The sequence below is a fragment of the Hemicordylus capensis genome, chromosome 6 (genome assembly GCF_027244095.1).
Source record: "Hemicordylus capensis ecotype Gifberg chromosome 6, rHemCap1.1.pri, whole genome shotgun sequence".
Lineage (NCBI taxonomy): Eukaryota > Metazoa > Chordata > Lepidosauria > Squamata > Cordylidae > Hemicordylus > Hemicordylus capensis.
This window is the reverse complement of record NC_069662.1, coordinates 48,001,204-48,024,164: the sequence shown is the minus strand read 5'-3', so window position 1 is coordinate 48,024,164 and position 22,961 is coordinate 48,001,204. Positions and strand designations below refer to the sequence as shown.

At 46.3% G+C, this 22,961-nt stretch overlaps 1 protein-coding gene across 2 annotated transcripts; it reads right to left on the bottom strand.

Annotated features, from left to right (window-relative positions):
• Positions 1-651: 651 nt before the first annotated feature.
• LRRC3C (leucine rich repeat containing 3C) lies at positions 652-21,048 on the bottom strand. Of its 2 annotated transcripts, XR_008309485.1 has the most exons (3): positions 20,597-21,048; positions 3,881-4,943; positions 652-3,172 (listed from the first exon to the last, which is right to left on the bottom strand). XR_008309485.1 is itself a non-coding variant. In XM_053259298.1 (2 exons), the coding sequence occupies exon 2, from the start codon at positions 4,837-4,839 to the stop codon at positions 4,057-4,059; it is 783 nt and encodes a 260-aa protein (XP_053115273.1). In that variant the 5' UTR covers positions 4,840-4,943; positions 20,597-21,048; the 3' UTR covers positions 652-4,056. The 2 variants fall into 2 exon arrangements, 1 of the variants encoding a protein (XP_053115273.1); XM_053259298.1 differs by having other exon boundaries at positions 652-4,943.
• Between the last annotated feature and the right edge of the window lie 1,913 nt (positions 21,049-22,961).

Sequence of the window (22,961 nt, the reverse complement as noted above, 5' to 3'; positions counted from 1 at the left end):
AGGACTACCAATGGCTACTAGCCTTGGTAGCTGTATATTTGAATGAGGATCAGATGTGGCATGCCCCTGGACAACCAGCTGCTATGGAACACCACCAGGAAGGAGGACTTGCCTTCTTTTCCCTGCTTGCGGGATTCCCAGATGCACCTGGCCAGCCACTGCATGAAGCAGGGAGCTGACTGGATGGACCTTTGGCCTAATCCAGCAGTGCTTTTCTTATATGAACTATTACTAGAAGGAAGGGAATGTCATCTGGATTTTCCAGGTTGGGCACCAAAATGCCTTGCCTTGGTCCTGCACAGATCAGCTGTGGATCCCTTGCATGCCAACAACCTGGATGGCTTTAAGAGGGGTTTAGATGAATTCATAGAGGACAGGTCTATCAAATGGCTACTAGTCTGAGGCCTATAGGCCACCTCCAGCCTCAGAGGCACGATGCCTCTAAATACCAGTTGCAGGGGAGTAGCCGTTGGAGAGAGGACATGCCCTCAACTCCTGCCTGTGGGCTTCCCAGAGTCATCTGGCAGGCCACTGTGTGAAGCAGGAGGCTAGACTAGAGGGGCCTTAGGCCTGAGCCAGCTGAGCCGTTCTTGTATTCGTGGAAAATCTGATTTAAAAGATACAAAAAACAGAAAGGCACTTTCCACTAAAACCAGTTGAATTTTTTGTTTATTTGTCATGGGAAAAGTTAAATAAATAACATTTGAAAAACAGGAAAGAGTTTATTACCAAGGTGGTTCCCCCCCCCTTTGTGCGCGTGTATAGGTTTTCAGTAACCATTTTGGTTTCTCAGTGTTTTCTCTGAATGCAGCTCTGGTTGCTGCCAACACTGCGATGGAGGAGTCCCGCTGCATACTGGGAATGTAGAGAAGAGGTACTGAGTTTGAAGAGCTCAAGGCATAAGGCTGCTTATCAACAGAGAAAGAGAGCGTGTGCATTCGGGTCTTTCTTCTCATATCCTGTGTTCCCTCGGTACATGGTCACAGTGGAAGGTCAGCTGACTTCTGCATCCTTAAATTCAACATACGGTGACCAATGCCCCTTTAGTCTGACGGTAGATTGTTGCGGTGCGTTCTCTTTCTTCAAAAGAAGGCTTTTCGGCTTTTATTGGTAAGGAAACAGAAGAAGGAACCTCTTGAAGAACAAGGGGAGCATTTTGCTACAAAGTAGGTAGGACTTGCAAAAATGTCCACCCACAGAAAGCCCTGCCCTGGAACACCAGACGATCAAGCTCTGGAGGAAGATGTCTCTCAGTTAAAGGGCACTTGAGAGTATGGCAGGTGGGTGTAGTCTCTATCGCCTGCCCTTCTTGGGTCAGAGCAGAGTATCATATGGTCTAGAAACCTGGCAGGGCATAGTTCCCCCAAGTAGGAACCAGGTAGGCACATGAGGAATACAGGTGGACATCCAGGTCACATCTGCAGTTTTGGGTGTGCCACAGATGTGCTCCTTGGCCACAGCTCCATCTCCAGTTTGAACACCCTCAAGGGTTGGAGTGAGTAGAAATACCTTCCCAAGCCCAGCGTACCTCCTTAAGGTCCTCCATACATGCTTCTTCCTGTGGTTGAAAAAATCTTGACAAAACAACCCTTTTGTGTGGCACATTGGTGTATAAAGGTGGTGCAATGTTGGATAGCAAGAGATTGGATGATGCTTTTCCGTTGGCCTTACATATCACCTGGGGCTTTTGCAGGCTTCTTCCTTCACTCCCAGGAATGGTCTACTCAATGCGAGCAGTGCAATGTGTGAACTTCGATCTTGTGGGTCTCAGCTATGGCAACTTCTGCTACCTGTAAAGTAGACTTCAGACCTTTGGAGACCATGGAAATTGTCACAGCTGAGATCTGAGAGCTTTTGGCTCACAATGATGAAAAGCGGAAGAAGGAACAGGCAGCTGCAGAGTCCCAGCAAAACCATTACAGCAAGGGTGTGAACTTGAGGCTCTCCAGCTGTTCTTGCACTACAACTCCCATCATCTTCAGCCACAACTTGTGGTTTATGAGAAGCAGACCACTTCTGTGAGTTAAGAAAGTAATGGCCAGCTACATGTGAACTGCACCCTGCCTTCGTTTTGCAGGTTCATATTTCTAAATGGAAAGAAAACAATACACTTTTGGAACCCGGATGAGTTCTTTTCAAATTTGGGTCTAAAACTGTTTTCATTTTTCAAAAAGTCTCAAAGGACATGACCCTGTTATTCTATTTGATACCTTACATGTAGATGTGTCTTCTATATCGCATGTCTTACTAATTTTCCAATTATTTATACTATTAATCCATAGATGCATATGCATTTCATTCTGATCACTATTATGGATAGAAGTGAAGCATTCCAGCAAAATGGATATCCGGCTATTGCTACAGTACGTATAAAAAATTGATCCATTTTGAAAACCAATGAAATTATATGTTCGTGGGTTTTTTTTTAAAGTCCAGGAACTTTAGCAAAAGAAAGTTGCAGTCTTCCCCGTGAAAAATGTTGATAGATACTATACATTTCTTGGTAATGTGATATTTTGCCTATAAGTGCCCATACAAATATTCTCAGCTACTAGTTCATGATTTCAGATCAGGAATTATTCCGTGTCTTTAAAAGTTACTTTATCAAAGTGATAAATATCTGTGAATCATGGAGATTTTTGGAGTCCTGTATTACTACTGAAAGGATGACGCAGTCACTTGCATGAAGAGAAAACACTTAAACACAATCACCTCGATCCAGCGAATGCAATCGACGTGTAGAAATTGGTTTTCAGGTGTGAGTCTGCCCAAGTCAATTGCAGAAAAGGCTGTTGCATGGGGGACAACAGACCTCATCCAGCAATGTGCTGACCCATGCATGTGGGTCATGTGCTACTCCTTTAGAGGCCCCCGTGCACCAGCCTCTGTACATGCTTGAGAGCTGGGCAGCGCCTGTCGATGGACATACATGCTGTGTGCAGCCTTCTGCTGTTCCTGCTGTTTTCTGGATCAGGGTGCTTGTGCATGTTTTCCATGTATTTTTTTTTATTCCTTAAGAGTCAATGTGAGCATGAAATTTTTCTACATTGCTTTAGCTAATTAAGATTTTCCATCTCCCAGCAGGTTCAAGAAACAGCCTTAACAGCCGCAAGAACTGTGAGAGCATGGCTTAAAAGTTCAGAGCATTGATTTCCCCTCTCCTAATGGATTCCTGCAAAGAAGAAAAAGATTTTGAAGCGGGGGGGGGGAGAGGAGAACCCTTCTAATCTGAAATATTGGAGGGGAGGGGAAATGTTGGAGCTGGTAACGTGTGTTCAAAGCGAATATTCAGCTTTAATGGGATGGTGTAATTTGTTAACTCTAATCTTATACATTAATAATTGGCTCAGAAGCCTCCCAGCACTTGGTAATTACTTCAGATTGTTTTGGGACTCTTGTACTTCAGGCCTTGAAATAACCTTGAGGGCTGCAATCCAATGCACACTGACTTGAGAGTAATTCCCACTGAACACATTGGGAGTTACTACTTTGAGTAAACATACACAGGATCCGGCTGCCCACCCGCTGGATTTCCCTTAAGCCTGAATTTGAGTAAATCTCTTCCTGGGAAACACAAAGCACAGCAAAATCATCACCCCGCTCCCAATTCTTTTTTATCTCTGGAACAGTGCATGATGGGAACTTATCCCAAGATGCACATCATCAGGATGTTGATACCATGCATTGAGAGAAAGAGGGGTTTGTAAAGTCTGTGTGTAATAGAGTCCCTGCTGTAGGCCTGGAAAATCTGGCATTCATTCCAATTTTTAAGGATGCCACAGAACTGAACCATGGCCCTGACTTTGACATGATTCTTGTTATTCATTGCTCAGGAATAAATACGAAGGGAGACCCTTTTTCTATATAAATAAGGCCCTACCTCCCAAAGTCTTTTTCTTTGTTTGTTTAATAACAGTCTCTTTAGCCATTGTGCATTCCAGCATCTGGTGGACATGAACCACTGGAAGTAGATGTAGAATATTTCCATCTACTCCAGCAGACCTATGATGTTTTGAGGACGCGGGTGAGAGGGTTTGTTTCTTTTCCTTTTTTTGGTCACACCACAGTGCTAATTGTAGAAGATTCTTCAGACTTCTTCTGTTTGCTGGGCAAGGACTTGAGATATTCTAGATGCCGTCGGGCATCTTCTTGGTTCTGCCGGACGTAATAGATCAAGTAGGAGATCACCATGGCGAACCAGCCAAACATGGTGACTAACATGGCAATGTCGGTGGTCTTTTTGTAGATGTTGCAGAAATCTATGTCCCCAACTAGCTGTAGGAAAGGCTTGCCGATATGCTCCTTTCGTGCAGAGGCATCACACACAATCCCATCAGAGGTACCGGCAACCAGCTCTACTCTCTCAATGAGCTGCTGGAGTATACAGTCACACAGCCAAGGGTTGCTGGATAAGTTGGCTTTGGCTTTGAGTGTGTTAAAGACGTCCTTGTTAACCGACACCAGTTTGTTAGAAGATAAGTCCAAAGAGTGTAGATTTTCTGACAAGCCCCGGAAGGCTCCGACTTCCACCCGGCTGATGACGTTGTGGGACAAGTCCAGTTCCATTAGAAGTGGCAAATTTTGAAAGGCGTCATTGGGCAGGAAAGAAATCTGGTTATAATCCAGATACAATTTGTTGGTATCGTTGGGTATATCTTTAGGGATAACTGTGAGCTGAGCTTTGCTGCATCTGAACGTTTTGAAGCCATCTTCATGGGAGGGGTAGCAGCCCTTGGGAAAAGTGGTGGCTGAGTGGAAGCAAAAGGCCATGAGAACAAAACTCTGAAGGAGCAGCCACATGGCAACTGAGTGGTAAAGGAACCAGTCCAGGAAAGGCATGGCAGGGCATCTGGATAACTGTTCGTCCACTCAATCATAGGCTACCTCTTGTACTTTCTCTGCCTCTTAAGGAACCTTGGAGACCGTTGGTTGGTGAGCACTACCTGTGAAAGACAGAATCAGGGGAAAACAAACACTGAAGCAAAGTTTTGTCATTTGAATGATATTTCAGAACAGGGGCTAAGATCCTGATTAACAAAGTGAGGATGTTCTTAATGGAAGGCAGCAGTGGAAGGCTGCTCTTAATACAGCCAGAGGCTTCTCCACTACCAGCATGTATGCATGCAGAGGATGGATTTTCACTTATCTCCCCAGCCTCCAGAAGTCCTCTGTGACTTCCAAAAAAATGTCCTTGAGTGCTGTGCAACCTCTATTTTTGGAAGACACAGAGCACTTCTGGAGGCAGGGAAGATGAGCAAAAATTGTCCCTCCTTCCCCACATGCTCATGCTCCTGTAGTGGAGAAGCTTCTGGCTGCGAGGACCCAGCCTTCCACTGCATCCTCACTTCATGAGTCGAAATCTCAGCCGATATTTTCAATGGGAAGATACCCTGGTTCTTATTTATTTCATTTTTAATCACTGGCTTATATACTACAGTGTCTATTGCCATTTAAAGTGCCATTGCATCTCACTTAGGACGACAATAGTATACATGGTTCCACCACCCCCTGCCCCCACCTCCTGCAGCCGAATACTTATTATAAACCAAGTTAACTTGGACTAAAGATAAATGAGAACCATGTTCTCATTTAGAGATCCGTCTAGAGATGTACATCACTACAGCACCGCCTAGAGATGTACATATCAGGTAGTATAGAAATATGATTGATAGACAAACAAATAAACAAATAAATCCCAGTTACTTTTCCTAAATGAATATGCTATCTTCTCCTTCACTTACAGCACTCATCTTAACATTGCCCTAACAGCCAGAAAGCACAAACCATCTATTTCCTGCATATCTGCACTGCAGGCTTCACATGGTTTCCCCTCTTCCTAAGGAATGCTGACACTTTGTGAGGGAAGCTAGGGATCTCTATCAGATAATTCTCAGCTCCCTCACTGAACTACAGTTCCCAGGATTCTTTGAGGAAATACATGGTGGTTGTCATTAGGCAGGAAAGAAATCTGGTTCTAAATCCAGGTACAATTTGTTGGTATCACTGGGTATATCTAGGGATAACTGTGAGCTGAGCTTTGCTGTACCAGAAGGTATAAAAGCAATATATTGTTACTGATGGATGCTGGCCAGTAGTCAGGCTGGATGAGCTGATATTTCCTGAATGGAAGCGAAGATCTTCTATTCTTAGTGAAGATTTCCTAAATGGTCAATATAGCTGCAGGGAGAGGATCTGAGACCAGTACTCTGCAAGGAAGATTTGAGAGAGTTTATACTTTGAATTTGGGCAAAGGCAGACAACAAAAGCTGAGAGCTGTTAGATGAAGTGGCTTAAAACTAAGGCATTAGTCACTTTAGTAACCTGATGCAGGACTAGTGGTTGTGCTAGCAGCTACAATACAGATCCATTTGTTTCTGCTTGTATATTATACTATGATAAATGGTTACAACAATAAATAAATTTACTTACTTACTATTAGTAAATAAAGAAACATTACACAAGACAACACCACAAGTATTTTGAGCTCTTTAATCCAGAGGCTATTACCTCCATTAGTCAATTAGGACAGGGAAGCAGGAAACATATAACAATAAGTAATTACTGTAGTATAGATACAGTATAACCTGAAGCCATGCCCCTTTTAACACATTTTTGAGAGACTGTTTTACATTTGCCACTGGCTGCTCCAATACTGCTGCACTGATATGGACCCTTTGCCTGTGGGCTTAGAGGCATCTGGTGGGCTACTGTGGGAAACAGGATGTTGGACCAGATAGGCCTTGGGCCTGATCCAGCAGGGCTGTTCTTATGACTGCCAATAAAAGCCAGTTCACATATCTTTGAATAGTTGGTGGTACTCCTAGGACATTCAGGTTTTCAAAATTCCTAGTTCCAAAGAATGGTTCGAGCAGAGGCATGAACTCTCAGATGTTGGCCTGATTTAAGCATAACACTGGATATGTAAATAAAATTTACCTGCGCAGAATTCCAAACGGCTGCCAGTATGCTATCTGTGCATTCAGGTGACTGTACACATGTACATGTTGCGCGCATGTTGTGTACATGTATTCATCTTAACAGTGAATATGTACATGTATTCATCTTAAAAGTGAATCTGGGAACAGACCTTCTCATATATAAGAAGGATACCGCTGTACGTGTGTTTAACATAACATGTGAATAACTGCCCATATGTACAGATACATGTCTATACTTTGCTCAGATTGTACGTGTTGAATATAACATGTGAATAGGGCTCACGTTTAAGTTGTTACGCACAAAGCATCGGAATGGCAGCATGGCATACACCTGGGCCACAGACCTCTAGTGTGCAAATGCTCCACACAACAGGTGTTGGTGAATGGCCCAATTTAAAAATGATGCCCAGGCACCCAGAACCCCACATCAGTTTGCTTATTCATTTTACATGTCCAGTGTCCCACTTGAATTAAGCCTGAGAACCTGGCAAATCTCCAACATCCTCTTTTTTTTTTTAAGGAAGCAAGAAATAAAAGGATCTTGATCACAACAGGAAGTTAAAGCAACAATGAATTGTTTTCTAAAAACAAAACTCTTGCAAGATCGTCAGAACTAAGTTCCATGGCAGAGCATCAAATTCCACCACTTAGCAGATGACAAACTCTGTCCTGGTTGTTGATGAAACAGAAATAGCAGCTCAGATGACTGAACCAGGAACTCAGAAAGTGACACCAGTCAGCAATTGCTTGCCACTGATGCTCTGTGGTAAGACATACTCTAAAGCAGTGGTTCTTCTCAGCCTTTTAAGTAGCAAGTGCCCCCTAACTTCTGCAAAATTCAGGAGTACCTCTGGATTGTACATCTATAGTCATGTGTGCCATATATCGGAAAGAGGGCTGTGTATATCGGGAGCGATGTGACAGGGGTCTGATCTAGTGTGGGTAGGGTGGCCACCTTATACACCAGAGGTGCCTAGCTCACGTATGTAGCTGGGCTCGAGGATATGGTGGGCCAGAGCGAGGGAGGCTGAATTGCCACACAAAGTGTGGCATGCTAAATTATTGCTGGGAACTACAAAGTGCTCTGCATGGCATGGCAGGCCAACAAATTTCCCCGTGATTTTGAGAGGAGGAAGGGGCAAGACAGGAAAAGTGGGAAGGAGCGAGAGGGAGAGAGGCGGGTGTGGGGTGGAGGACTAATTCTAGGCAGTAACCAGCAACATAGACAAAGTAGCAAAGACAAGCGAACACTCTTCTCTCCATCATCCTCCATGAGCTTTCCCCCTTTCCTCCTTATCCCGTACCTTCTGCCTGCACCCCACATATCTCCAGGGATACTTGTACCCCATGCTGAGAAACTATGCTGTAAAAAGGCTCAATGTATGGCTGGAGGAACTATTCCTCACTGGCCTGAAGCAAGCATAGGGCCTGGCTGGCAGCCAATCAAAATAGCCAAAGGAAATGTTACACGTAACCTCTGCTCTCTTAATGTGTTTGCAAAATACACTGACTGTAGTGATGGCCAAGATCCAGAGAACTATGCAGTCAGCTCCATGTGCCTAGCAGGGCTTCGGAGACCTCCCAAAAGCAGCTCCCTCGCTGTGCCACCTAGGAAGCTGCCATATACTGAGTCAGACCATAGGTCCATCTAGCTCAGTATTGTCTACACAGACTGGCAGAGGCTTCTCCAAGGTTGCAGGCAGGGATCTCTCTCAGCCCTATCTTGGAGATTCCAGGGAGGGAACTTGGAACCTTCTGCTCTTCCCAGAGTGGCTCCATCCCCTGAAGGGAATATCTTACAGTGCTCACATATGGTCTCCCATTCAAATGCAACCAGGGCGGACTCTGCTTAGCTAAGGGGACAAGTCATGCTTGCTACCACAAGACCAGCTCTCTTCCCATTATTACCTAAACTGCCCCTGAAACTTGTGGGGGTTGGCGGAGATTCACAACTATCCTCCACGGCAGCATGAGGAGCTGCTGCTATCAAGAAGAAGTGTTATACCCACTCTGTGTTTGCTTAGCCCTTGAATTGCCTTTTGTATCTCCACAGATGAACCTGAGGTTGCCCACCCACAGGAGGACTTGTACACGCTACAGTATTGCAACAACTCTTGAGCAAATTATTTCTAGTTGACTATCGAAGTAGGATATGGGTCACATGGAGAGATTGCCCAGGCTTAGGGGCTCTTCAGGGCCAACCAAGCCAGTGCAAAAGCATGCCAATGTTTCTCTTGTTCAGTCTGACTAACTGCCAACATGGGATGCAGTGTCAGAAAGTTGAGGTCACCCATGCAAAGAGTTGTAATTGTGTTCTCCACCCAATGTTTCTTGTTTTAAAATAAACCCCAACCGGAAAAAGGCGTCAGCAGGGGGAGAAAAATTAACAGAGAAAGGAAGCCTGCTAGAAGTAGGTTCCAGCCATGATGGAACCAGATAAGCTCCTTGTGAAATGTATCCCCACAACAACAGCATCTTTTGCCCTGCAGAGAAACAGCCACTGGGTTTTTCATTCACTAGGAAACATCTTCATGCTAAAATTAACACAAGATGTAACTGACATAGAACTGTTTGTTCATCTCATGACTGTCTGCATGGATGTCCATTTCCTGACAAGTCTGGATACAGCCTAGGCATGGTGGAGGAGCAGTATCACAGCCATTCAACCTGTTCTAAGAACAGCCCTCCTGGATCAGGCCCAAGGCCTATCTAGTCCAGCATCTGTTTCTCACAGTGGCCCACTAGATGCCTCTGAGAAACCCACAGGCAAGAGATGATGGCATGCACTCTTTCCTGCTGTTGCTCCCCTGCAACTGGTATTTAGGGGCCTCTTACCTCTGAGCCTGGAGGTGGCCTCTAGCCTCCATACTAATAGCCATTGATAGACCTGTCCTCTAAGCCTCTTTTAAAGTCATCCATGCTAGTGGCCATCACCACATGTGTTGAATATAACTTGAGTGTTGGGCAGGGCTGCACAACTATGGCCCTGCAGCTATTGTTGGACTACAACTCCCACCATCCCCAGCCACAGTGGCCAATAATCAGGGATTATGGGAGCTGTAGTCCAGCATCTGCAAGAGGGTCGAATTGTGCAGACCTGGTGTAGGGTCTTCATAGGACCAAGTCAGGCAAACATTTCCCAGATTTTTCAAGAGCTGAGCTGACCATTTCAGTTTCAATCCTATGTAAACATCCAAAGTGTGGGTATCTAACAGACCTGGTGGTGGCATAGATGAGCCTGATGGGTAGGGTGTGTGCATGTGCGATCTCATTCCTCTTCCATGCATTACTGGAACCAGATCACTGTTGGAGGGTTTCTGGGAAACCACACAAGTTGCTCAAAAACGTGGACTTTTGCTACATTATATTGAGAGCTAAAAGTGTGATTTATTATGCTGTTTCTTGCGAGTATGTATGTTTTACTAAGTATTGGTCTATGACCGCAATAAAGAATGAAAGAAAGAGAGCTAAAACAAATTCAGGGCAGGGCGGGGGGGTTGGGGCCACAAATACTCAAATGCTTATCTTGTAGTGAGAAGCCTTTTAAATAAAGGCTTTGCTGAAAGCATCCCGCAAAGTCTAATTCCAAAAACAAAACGCAAAGGCATCCAAAATCCAAAAGGCTGAATTTTAATTCTGAAATGCCACTGATCTTGGTGTGAAATTCCTTTTCCAGCTGTAGTTTCTTTCACACTACTTTATTACACTGATGTTTTTCTTAAATGACCCCCAGGCTATCCTTATGATTAGACCCTTGCCTGGGCCAAATGAAACCAGAGCTGCTGTTCCCTGTAATTGCTGCTCTGCAAGGGGCTCTCTGGCCAAGCAGGAATATAGAACTGAACATGTACGACCCAGAATGACAGAATCTGCTAGGGATTTGATGGAGTACAAGCAATCCCCCCCTCCCCTCCAACAGTGGCTTCCACTCGGCTTGGCTGAGGGTCCGGGAAAGCACTCTCCTCCCAGGGGCGAACATAGGAACATAGGGAGCTGCCATATACTGAGTCAGACCATTGGTCTATCTTGCTCAGTTTTGTCTTCACAGACTGGCAGCAGCTTCTCCAAGGTTGCAGGCAGGAATCTCTCTAAGCCCTATCTTGGAGATGCCAGAGAGGGAACTTGGAACCTTCTACTCTTCTCAGAGTGGCTCCATCCCCTGAGGGGAAGAACTTAGTGCTCACACGTCTAGTCTCCCTTTCATATGCAATCAGGGCGGACCCTGCTTAGCTAAGGGGTCAAGTCATGCTTGCTACCACAAGACTAGCTCTCCTCATACTAAAGAGTGTGTGTGTAGAGTGGGGGCAGACCCTCCACCCCAAATTTTCTCTTCCCCCCGCCACTCGCCAAGTTTTTACAAACAGTTTTAAAACTGCTATATGGTAATATAATGGAGAGCAACTAAAGTGGTAAAACCAGCTCCCCCCCCCCTTTTTTTTTTTTGCACCTTCCCTAAACCTTTAGGCCGGCTACAGACCTGCCCCCCAACCCCCACCTTCAGTTTTGCACCAAAAAGAGAACAATTTTCACATGTAAAGATCACCTGTAAAGCACTGGTGGGTTTTGAACCAGGGGCGCCAGCAGCAAGATTTAGGATTCTTAGGAGTGCAGTTTTCACACATTATGGTGTACATACATACAGGTGTCTGTATACATGGTACATCTTTTTGTGTGAATGGCATGCCTTCATTTTTAAAGGGTCTGGATCCCTCAAATGTGGGGCACAGGTTGTGTGTATGCCATATGAGCATTAAACCTAGGCTGCCAACTCTTATTGAAGCTATTCCTGGAGATATTTCCTCCAATACTTTTTACAATATCAAGCCATGAAAGGATTGCTTTCAGGAGTCACCTGGAGAATAATGCTGATCCCTAGAGATTACAGGTCACTCCTGGAGGGTGGGCAACCCTCTTTGAATATAATATGTGAATAACACGCATACAGATCATCAGTCTTCACATGTTGGACACAGAGAGTCCTTCCTCACGGCTGGTCTTTTCTCATGACTGAGGGTTGGGGTGCCAGGACATGCCACTGCCCCGCCCCCTGGAGCGCCAATAATGCATGATGCAAGTGCGCAGTGCATTATGGGGGTCCCCCCTCCCCTCCCCGAGTCTGCCACACAATCACGGAAACGGAGGGTTTTCAACCCCGTTTTCAAGGGGGGCTTCATAAACGGGTTTGCGGCCATGATGCTGCCAGGATCAGCCTGATCCCAGCAGTTCCCACATGCGTGCAAAACTGGGTTGGGCTCCCTTAGCAAGGTTTTGCACTTGTGTGTGTGAATAGCCTCTGCTTGTATATGTATACAGCAAATATGTGAATAACCCTCAAAACTCTCTGCATCACCTTGGCAACTTGCTGGAGGAAGAAACCGCTGGCCCACTGTCAGGGATGCCACAGGCCCACCACAAGAGTTGGCCAAGGGATGGTATTGCAGACCAGTGGGGATCAAGCGATACCAAGAGCTAACAGGGCAGGGATTCTCAACGTGTGGGTCCCCAGATGTAATTAGACTTCAACTCCCATAATTCCCAACCAAAGGCCACTGGGGCTGGGGATTATGGGAGTTGAAGTCCAATAACATCTGGGGACCCACACGTTGCGAAACCCTGCAATAGGGTCTCACTCTGACTAGTCCTCCAAGGCTGCAGACTCTGGCTGAGTTCATACAATTTGTTACTCGGGCATAGGCTGAGCTGTTCATCCCTGCTCGCTTTTAGAGAACCAGCTCGTTTTCAAAGGTAGTGTCAGGACAAGGCTAATGGTCTAGAGGTAAACAAGGACGAAACGGCCTGAGAATACTTGGGAGTGTGAATGGGATTTATTATAAACGTGGGCTTTTTAAAATAACAATAGCATCACAGCTGTTTCTGCATGGCAGGTCCCTCTGTACGCGTTGGAATAGATCCTCATTTTTCCTCTGAATACTGGACAGGGAATAGTTGCAATGGAAGAGGGCCAAGAGCTTTGCGAAGTTGCCAGAGTTCCTCTATGCCATCAAACAGCGGCTTCCAAGCCTTCACCAGGCACTGCATTTTCACAGGGAGTGAATATAACCAGGAAGCAAAATTCTGCTCCGAATACAAAATTCCATTCATGCTCTGAGGAAAACTCTGCAACGGGAGAGAAAGTCCTCCCTGAACTAGCACCAATAGGTCTCTGCCCACTGAGAAACCCAATTACTCCCTTCAGATAATTGTCCTCTGGCTCTTTGAAACTATACAAGGCTTTGAGCCTGTGTGTTTTAGGAAGGTGATTTGATCCAGATTTCCATGAAATGAGCCAAGCAAAGTTGTTTGGGGCTTTCCTCCCTCTCAAGCAAATGGGTGTTTGCCAGCAAGGCAATCCCATTAAATGGTGAGAGGGATTCACTGAGTGTTTCCAGTCTTTGCAAATGATGAGTTGCTTTATCTAACGGTGCCAAGAAGGATGGGAAAACCCTACCTACAATAGAGCAGCCAATTCAAGAGTCAAACTGCTCCTGAAGTGGCTGCTCTGGAACAAGCCCCTCTGAAATAAATAGCAAATGATGAAACCAGAACGCTCAGACATTGTGTGGGGAGGGTTTGTCGGCTAGGAAATGACGTCAGCCTTTGGATCAAAAGTGTCATCCACATTGTATTTCCTGCCTGTTGCAGTTTCACGGTCATTCCCAGTCTCGCAGCAATGCACAGGTCGGGCTTGTAAGTATCCACTCATCTGATCGCCTGTGGCGAGTCAGAATCACTTCCAGGTGACCCAGCAGGAACTTTTTGTGAACTGGAAGAGTCAGTTCTGGTCAGGACTTCAGTGTGTGAGAAATGGTGATTAAAAGGTATGTGTTTAGGCAGATGAGTTAGGAAAAAACATTGCAGGTTAGCAATATCTGTGGATTTATTTGGAAGGTGGAAGAAAAAAGTACAATGGCCAAAAACTGCTTTTTAAAAAAACATAAGAGGTACAGATGTTGCAGGAGTGGCACTGTGCATTGTGGGAGTTACCTGCAACTCCTGCCCACACACCCAGTTCTCCCTCCCATTCCTGCAAATAACACCAATCCACAGTCACTCAGCACCATTTAAACATGAGATAAGGTGGGCAGCAGCCCCACATGGGGGAACTGTGGCAGCCAGCCAGGGTCCCAGTGGCAGTGCTCTGAGAGCACAGCAGTTTTGTAAGTGTGGACATGAAGCTGTCGATTAGTTTTCATTTTGAATAGTTGACTGTATAAAAGCAATGGGGAATGCCCATCTATTTTTATTTTTATTTTATTTATTTATTGGTCAAAGTTATCTGGGGTTGGTGAGGCAAAATGAGCAGAATGGGAGTATTTGTGGACAGCCTACAGGTCTTTTGGAGGTATCCCTGCCAAGAGGAAAAATCAGGTGACAGACATTTAACTAACACAGACACACCCTAGTGGTAGATAAACAGCCGAGCTGTGTGTATTCCACAGTTGTGCCACACAAGCAAAGAATTCTGTGTCGGAACAGAGTTCAGCATCCAGAGAAGATCAGCATTCCATCCCATCCCTACTTTTTAGCCTACTTTCCTGTAGGCTTATGAGATCACCTGGCATTCCCCGTGTGTGTCTGTGTCCATGTGTGTGTCCCCCACGATCAACTTTGCAGCGCCTGGACCAATATGAACCAAATTGCATATAGTTGTAGGGACACATAGGGACACCTCAACGGCATAGTATGTGATGATGTCATCCACCCCAATTAAAGACGACGGACGCATAAACATTTGAGGCGCAAGTGGGCTAACTTGTGAATCACCTGATTTGAACCAAATTTGCTACAGCTGTAGGGACACATGGGGATGCTCCAATGGTGTGGTCTGTTATGATGTCATCCACCCCGATTCAAGATGGTGGACATGTGAAAATGTGAGATACAAATGGGCTAACTTGTGGATTGTCTAACCGATTTAAACCAAATTAGGTACCGTTGTGAGTGAAACACAGGGACACCTCAATGGCATCGTTTGTGATGATGTCATCCACCCCAGTTAAAGATGGCAGATGCATAAACTTTTGTGGCACAAGTGGTTTAACTTGTGAACCGCCTAACCGATCTGAACCAAATTTGCTACAGCTGTAGGGACACATAGGGCTACCTCAGTGGCACAGTCTGTGATGATATAATCCACCCTGATTTAAGATGTCAGCTGCGTAAACATTGAGGAGCAACTGGGCTAACTTTTGGACTATCTAACCAATTTGAACCAAATTTGGTACAGTTGTAGTGAGTGACACACAGGGATACCTCAATAGTGTAGTTTATAATGATGTCATCCGGGGTTCCGTCTAAGGTGTGCACGTGTGCAAGCACTCACAAGTTTTTTGATGTCCGCTCAGTTAATTTTAGATCCTGCTCAGGTTGAATCAGAGAGGGCCCACTCTGAATAAATGTGCACACATATTGCTTTGATACTGCCACCCATAACAAAACTGATTCCACACACAGACAAAAAGAAATAGAGATAACACTGATTTAATCCACCCTGATCCAAGATGGTGGACACATGAACATTTGAGGTTCAAGAGGTCTAACTTGTGGACCACCTAACCGATTTAAACTGAATTTAGTCCAGCTGTAGGGATAGTGAAAGGAAATCAGGCAGATTAATTCTTACTAGAACAACTTATTTATAAGTACGTTTATAGCCCTTAAGGCTACAAAGACATGTCTGCAAGTATGCAGGCAGCAAGAGGAGATGGAGAGAGGGTAGTGCTGGCATACGAGCCCCTCCACCCATTGAGGTCATCTGAGGAGGTCCATCTCCAGTTACTGCCAACTCGTTTGGTGGCTACACAGAGACGGGCCTTCTCGGTCGCTGCCTCGAGATTTTGGAATGCGCTCCCTGCTGAGATACGATCCTCCCCATCTCTGGCAATTTTCAAAAAACACCTGAAAATCCATCTTTTCGCCCAAGCTTTCTCAGCTTCCTAAAAAAGATTAGGTTTTAATCTCGGGTTTATTTTTTAAATTGTTAAATTGTTTTAAGTTTTTGGTATATGTTTTTAACTTGTTTTATGCTACTGTTAACCGCCCAGAGATGAAGGTTTGGGGCGGTGTACAAATTAGATAGATAGATAGATAGATAGATAGATAGATAGATAGATAGATAGATAGATAGATAAGGTCACTGGGGACTCTGGGGCAAAGCCCTGCACTGGACCCTCCATGGCACACTGCACTTGGCACCCTCCTCTTTCCACACAAGCTTCCCAGTGGCAGTACTTCCCTTCCCCTTCAGAGCATGGGGAGAATCTTAGGTAGTGGCAGCTTCTCTCCTCCTGCCCTGGCAGGGTAGGAGGAGTAGTAGCAGACGCATCCTCCCCTCGTTTGCTAAAAGATAGGGAGGGTGCAAAAAGTCAGGGGCCTTTGGGAAGAAGTACACTGGTCAGTGGGGAGGGGGAGGAAGAGGAGGAGCAGGAGCTGTGATGCAGATTTCTGAGATCTCTGACCAAAGGGACTTCTGCCACCGCTCCTTCTCCTACCCTCCTCATAGGAACATAGGAAGCTGCCATATACTGAGTAAGACCTTTGGTCCATCTAGCTTAGTATTGTCTTCACAGACTGGCAGCGGCTTCTCCAAGGTTGCAGGCAGGAATCTCTCTAAGCCCTGTCTTTGGGATGGCCAGGGAAGGAATTTGGAGCCTTCTGCTCTTCCCAGAGCAGCTCCATCCCCTGAGGGGAATACCTTACAGTGCTCACACTCTAGTCTCCCTTTCATATGCAACCAGGGTGGACCCTGCTTAGCTAAGGGGACAAGTCATGCTTGCCACACAAGACCAGCTCTCTTCATTGGCCAACAGGAGCAATGGGCAGGGGCGGCCAACCTGAGACTCTCCAGCTGTTGTTGGACGACATCATCTCCAGCCACAAATGTTGCTGTGTCTCAGATTGGCCATCCTTGGCCTAGGATGCACGGTGTGATGGTGCAGGGTGTGATGATGCAGGGCCCTCTGGAGGGGGTGGAGACAGTTCCATTTGTAAATGGGGTGCCGGCTGTAGCAGTGGCACAAGTCTCTCAGCCAACTCCCACCCTTACTGGGTTCTGGGGGTGGGTGCACTGGGGGTGGGTGGGCTCAGGGGTCAGTCTGGCTGCCTGGGCCCTCTAATGGGCATGGGTCTTCAACTGGCACCCGACCTGGCACTGCCCCGCTGAGTAGGGTTTTAGTGGTCAAAGAGCAAGGCTCCACTGTCTGCCCTCATTAATAGCAGAAACAGAACAAGAGACCCAAAATGTGCAACTTTGTATAATATCCTTGATTTGTACAAGCTGCCTGATTAACGTTGCTTGGTGCGTATTAACTCTGGGTTCTTTCCCCCTATCTTTTTTTGAATAGTGCAGGGTACAGGTGCCCACCAATGAAACAGGGTCAATCCGAAGTCACAAGCGAGGTCCTGGTTCCCATTCCCCCAACCCTGAGCTGCTCAATGGACCTTCAGCTTCAAACTCCATCCTCCTGTGGAACAGTATACGGCCTACCAAAGCCCAAACATATGCCACTGAAAGGCCTGCCTTGGAAATGCACTGCTGTTTAGTCTGACACTGAACACATGGCTGGCTAAATGGAAGAGCTATTAGTGGAGGAGGTCATCGTTTTCCAAACTGTCTTCTGGAAAACCCTGGAATTCCTCAGAAGTTTCTGGATAGGGCTGCCAATTCTCCAGAATGGACTCGGAATTGGCTTCAGTCACTAGTTAACTATTCCTGGGCGTTTTTCACACAGGGTTTTTTAGCTCACATCTCCTCTGGAATGGAGGGTGTACACTCATATATCGGCCAGATTTACCCCAAAGTCCCTGTGAGTTATTGGGGAGCTCTTCACACATGATTCAGGTTTTTCATTGTGTGTTAAGAGTGTAGCCTGATTTATGTCTGGGGTTAAAAAAAATCCACTTTTTGCATCAGCTTTTGGGGGCAACTTCAAATTCACAGTAAACTCATAGTAAAGCCTGTTGTATAAAAAATGCCCTGGTGGTTTTAATGGTTTCATGATGTAAAAAAATATTGTGGGGAGAGAATTTCCAGGAATCACTTCTGTCAGAGTTGACAGAACTCTGACAGAACCTTATTCTAGGGGTTTTGTCATTATTTATTTACTACATTTATTTACTACTTTTATATCCCGCTTTTCCTCCAAGGAGTCCAATGCAATGTACAGAGCTATGTTTTATCCTCACAACAGCCCTATGAGGTAGGTTAAGCTGAGAGATAAGTGACTGGCCCAGTCACTTGGTGAGTTTCATGGCTGAATGGGGATTGGACTCAGGTCTCCCCAGACCTAGGCCAACACTCTAACCACTACACCAAGGAGTAGTGTAGTGTTTTCCAATCTTCTTGCTCAAAGAAGACAGCCTCCCCCACAAGCTGCAGTTGTGGGAGGAGATTGGATGTGTTTAAGGTCACCCTTTCAATTCACACAGATGGACTTTGAGGCCCATGAGACTCAGCGAATATGTTCCATGAATGGTTTCTGTGCCTCAAAACATGCCTCAGAGAATCCTCTGCAACATGTAAGGTGGTTCCTCCGGAACATAGACATGGAAAGGATTCCCTGAAGGCAGTTTTTAAAATATAAAATCCTCTGGGCATAAGGTACATAGCTGTTGAGCTTACTCAAGAGTGCACGGAGTAATTTCAGCTCATAACCAGTTTCGGGATAACTGCAGTGCAGCTCATGAGGATTCTACTGGACGACAGAATTTCCCTAGACCCCAACTCACCTGATGTCTCTAACAAGCACCAGGTAACTTAAAGAAGACCAAGTCAGCTTTGACCAATAGGCCCAAGGTCACCTCTGAGATACAAACACGCAAAATCCATGTCATCTCTGCCAACGTGGGAATTAGGACAAGTGTGTCCATTTCCCAGAGAAGGCATGTATTCTGCAAAAACCTCAGAGACAGCCTGGAGAATGCCCACACTACCTGCAGCATGACACCTTCCCCCGACAATATTTTACAGGCATCTTCAGACTGCAGCACGCATACCTCTGCCTTTAAAAAAACTAACTTCAGAGGACACACTAACCTCAGGTTGTAGCTAACTGAAAAGGACCTGCCTCTCCACACACCCCTTTTTTCATTGCTGCCACCGCTGCTATCACATTTCACGCAGCAGACATAATGTCCTGATAAATTCATTTTCCATGAAGAAGAGGGGAGGAGAAAGATTATTTTATTTTATTTTATTAACAAAACCCAAAAATAATAATGATACTGTTTTCTATGAAAGTGTATGCAAATTGTGATGGCCCATCTTTCGGAGAACCACACGAATGAGGAAAAGAACTCTGACAGATGTGCGTGTCAAAAATTGGAATCAGGTTTGCACCATATGATGGTACAAAATGTATCAAACTGAGCTGTGATCAAACTCCGGAGGCAGCTAATCGCACAGATATTTCATAGGGGGTCTATAGCTATCATGTCCGGATTGCTGATTCTTGCTGTTTCATCCATTCTTATTTGGGGAGGGGTGTTCTGGCATCCTGATTTAGAGCCATAGCATATGGATACAAAGGTAAGATCTGCAACAAGATGTCGAGCGACAAATCAGCAAAGGAAAATCCTTCTTGAACAGTGGGACATCAAGCCTCCAGAAATATGAAAATGCCATTTAGCAATTCTTCTGGAAATTACCTCTAACCCACCCTGGAAAACATACATTTGCTGCAAAGATTTGCATTCAAGAAGATCCACTGGCTTGGAGACAGGCAAATCTCTCTGCCATCAAAGTCAGCAGCTCCCCACACCTTCTTTAAACTTACAATTTAAAGAATTGTATTCTCTTTTCTATACATTGTCGGCATGTACAACATGTTATTTTATAAAATGGGGAACCACAAGAGGGCACCAAATCAGTTCAGAGATAACAGCAGACTCTTTTCATTTGAAGCACATACACACGGACACAAAACCTGATGTAATGATGAGAGAATCAACCCTCTGCTGATAAGAGAACAGTATTCGACATTGCTCCTAGGTGCCAAAACAAAAGTGAAGCACTGTGAGCTTCTGGACGGAAGATTTAAGGTGGACCTTGCTTAGTCTCTGAGCTCTGGGCTCTGTAGATGAATGTCTTACCTGGAAGTTGAGGAGTGGCAGGGATGACCACACACACACACACACCCTTTCCGTCTCTTCCGAAAATCCAGCCATTCCGAAAATCTCTTGCCTCTCTCTCTCTCACACACACACACACACAGACCACACCACATTATTTTTTTAAAGAGCTCTGGAATTCCCTTTCAAACGAGCATTGCTTTGCATCTACCCCACGAATGCCTACCTCTTGAATAGTATTTAGATCTCTGTGTGTGTAGTAAATGGGGTGTAAGCAGCCGGCTGCCAATGATCCTCTGCACACTTTGCTGGGAGAAAGCCGCCCTGGACAGCGTGGGGCTTGCTTGCGAGTAAAGGTGCATAGGAACGGGCTGCACTGCTGCTTTCAGGCGGGGGGCGCCGGGGCAGGGGGGAGAGCGGATCCGACGCAACTTTCAGGGATGCAGACAAAGTTGCACCAAATCTCCAGTCCAGGCAAGGAAGCCTCCCCTTCGCCCTTTTCTCCCGCTCCGTGGCAAAGCAATGGCTGAGCCCTTCCCCACTCGCCTCCCGCTCTTCTGCTCTCGCGGGCTGGGGGATCTCGGACTCACCTTTCGCCACCTGCCTCCAGTAGCCGCTGGCTGTCGCCTTCCTCCGGAGCCCTGCTGCAGCCCGAGGGGGGAAAGGCGATCTGGGGGCAGCAGAGCCGAACAAATCCGCCACGACCCCCTTCCAAGCAACAGGCATTGCGGCTCTTTCTCCAGCCACCACCGCCACCCCCCCTTTTCCCGCCTAGCCCTTTAATCCGCAGGCTCCAGAGCCTCTCGGAATCCGAAGCAGGAGATCCCGACCTTTAGCCAGAGCTCCCATCATGGCAGGGGCAGGCAGCGTGAAGTTTGCCAGCCTCCAGCCACGCGGGCGAGGGAGGGCGGCGTGTGCGCACCGGCGGCGGGTCACCTCTCCCAGCCTCTGCTCCGCTTGGAAGAGATCGCAGCAGGCAAGGAAGTCACACCGATCCGGAGGGGGCGGGGGGGGCACACGAGGAGAGGGACTCCTGCTCTTTGTAGTGTGTGTGGTGTGTGTGCGCCGCGCCTGCCCCCATGTGCCTTTGAGCGAGCCAGGGAGCGAGCGAGCGAGGGTGTCCCCCCCCCCTTCACTGAGAATGAGCTCTCTCCTTTGGGGATCGAAAAACCCCGCCTGGAAGGAGAGAGCGGCGCACAAGTCCGCATGCAGCCCTGCACTCGATTAGTTGGGAGTCAGGCAGAGAAACTGGCAGCTACTTTGTTGGCCTTTCTCTTCCCAAGGGCCATCTTTCCACCCAGGACACGTCGCAAGCCCTCTTCATCACAGAAAACGCCTCGGGAGAAGCCTTGCTGGCCGAATAGGAAACATTCGAGATCGGGGGGGGGGGGCTTGGATGTGTACCAACCTAAATGAGAAATCACGAAGAACCCCCAGAAATTGTGAGGTACTTGTTCACACACCAATCTGTGGAATTCGCTGCCACAAGATGTGTTGATGGCCACTAGGCTAGATAGTTGTAAAAAGACATTAGGAGGACAAATGCATAGAGGTGAGGCTAGCAATGGCTGTTAGTCTTGATGGCTGTATGCTGGCTTGCAGGATAAGTGTGCAACTTACCTTATTACGATAACTTATAAGGGTAAGTGTGCCCCTGAACACCGTTTGCAGGGAAGCAACAGATGGAGACGGCAGTTACCTTTATCTCCTGCTGGTAGGGTTCCCAGTGGCATCCAGCTGGCGTGGGAAACAGGATGCTGGATTGGACAGATCTTTTGTTTGATTCAGCAAGATTCTGCTTATATTCTCATGCTTTAAGCAGTCCACCAGCACTCTTCTTCAGGGTGCGTGGGTGAGCGTTATGCAAAATGGGGAGAAAAACCACACAGCAGCAGGGAAGAGAAAGGTACAGGAGAGATGTCCAGAGGTGAGCAGAAAACCAGGTCCATTCCAAGTGACTCTTTGTATATGGCAAGAGCGTTATGTTTCTCCACCATGCTCATAAGTCATCTACATTGTTTGTACATAGTTTTTAACCCCACTGTAACCTTGATTTTGATTTTAATTGTTTTGGATTTTTTATTTTAGTGTAAACCGCCCTGAGCCAATTTTGGAAGGGTGGTATATAAATCAAATAAATAACCTTTTTGGAAGACAGTTTAGAACATCATCTCTTGTCACTTCTATCTGACTCAGTTCTTTAGCCTCCATCCCCAAAAAGCCTGGTATATGCTCGGTATCCTCTGCCATGAAGACAGATGCAAAGAATTATTATGTGTACTGTATGTATGCCATGATTCTACTAGAGAACAGAAAAGCTTCTGTTTCCCAAATATACTCTGAGGACACATGATACAGTAACCTTGCTGAAGTTTCACATAAGCCAGTCTCAGTCTGATCAACTGCCTGGGAACTAGGGATGTTCCCAGGCAGAGAGAAAAGCTGGTCTTGTGGTAGCAAGCATTACTTGTCCTCTGCTTGCATATGTCTGGGAGACTAGATGTGTGAGCACTCTACGATATTCCCCTCAGGGGATGGAGCCGCTCTGGGAAGAGCAGAAGGTTTCAAGTTCCCTCCCTGGCTTCTCCAAGATAGAGCTGAGAAAGAGTCCTGCCTGCAACCTTGGAGAAGCCGCTGCCAGTCTATGTAGACACCACTGACCTAGGTGGACCTATGGTCTGACTAAGTATATGGCAGCTTCCTATGTTCCTATGATGTACAGAACGTTGCGATGTTGAAATATTTTGACTCAAAATGGGCCGTTTTGAGCTCAAAACAATGCTCTAAAAAAGGGCCTGTTTTGATGTTTTGAGCACCATTTTGGAGGCCTGTTTTCCCCTTGCTGATTGGTTTTCTGGCACTGGGTTCTGATTGAGGAAAGCTCGTCTTGTGGTAACAAGCATGACTTGTCCCCATAGCTAAGCAGGGTCTGCCCTGGTTGCATATGAATGGGAG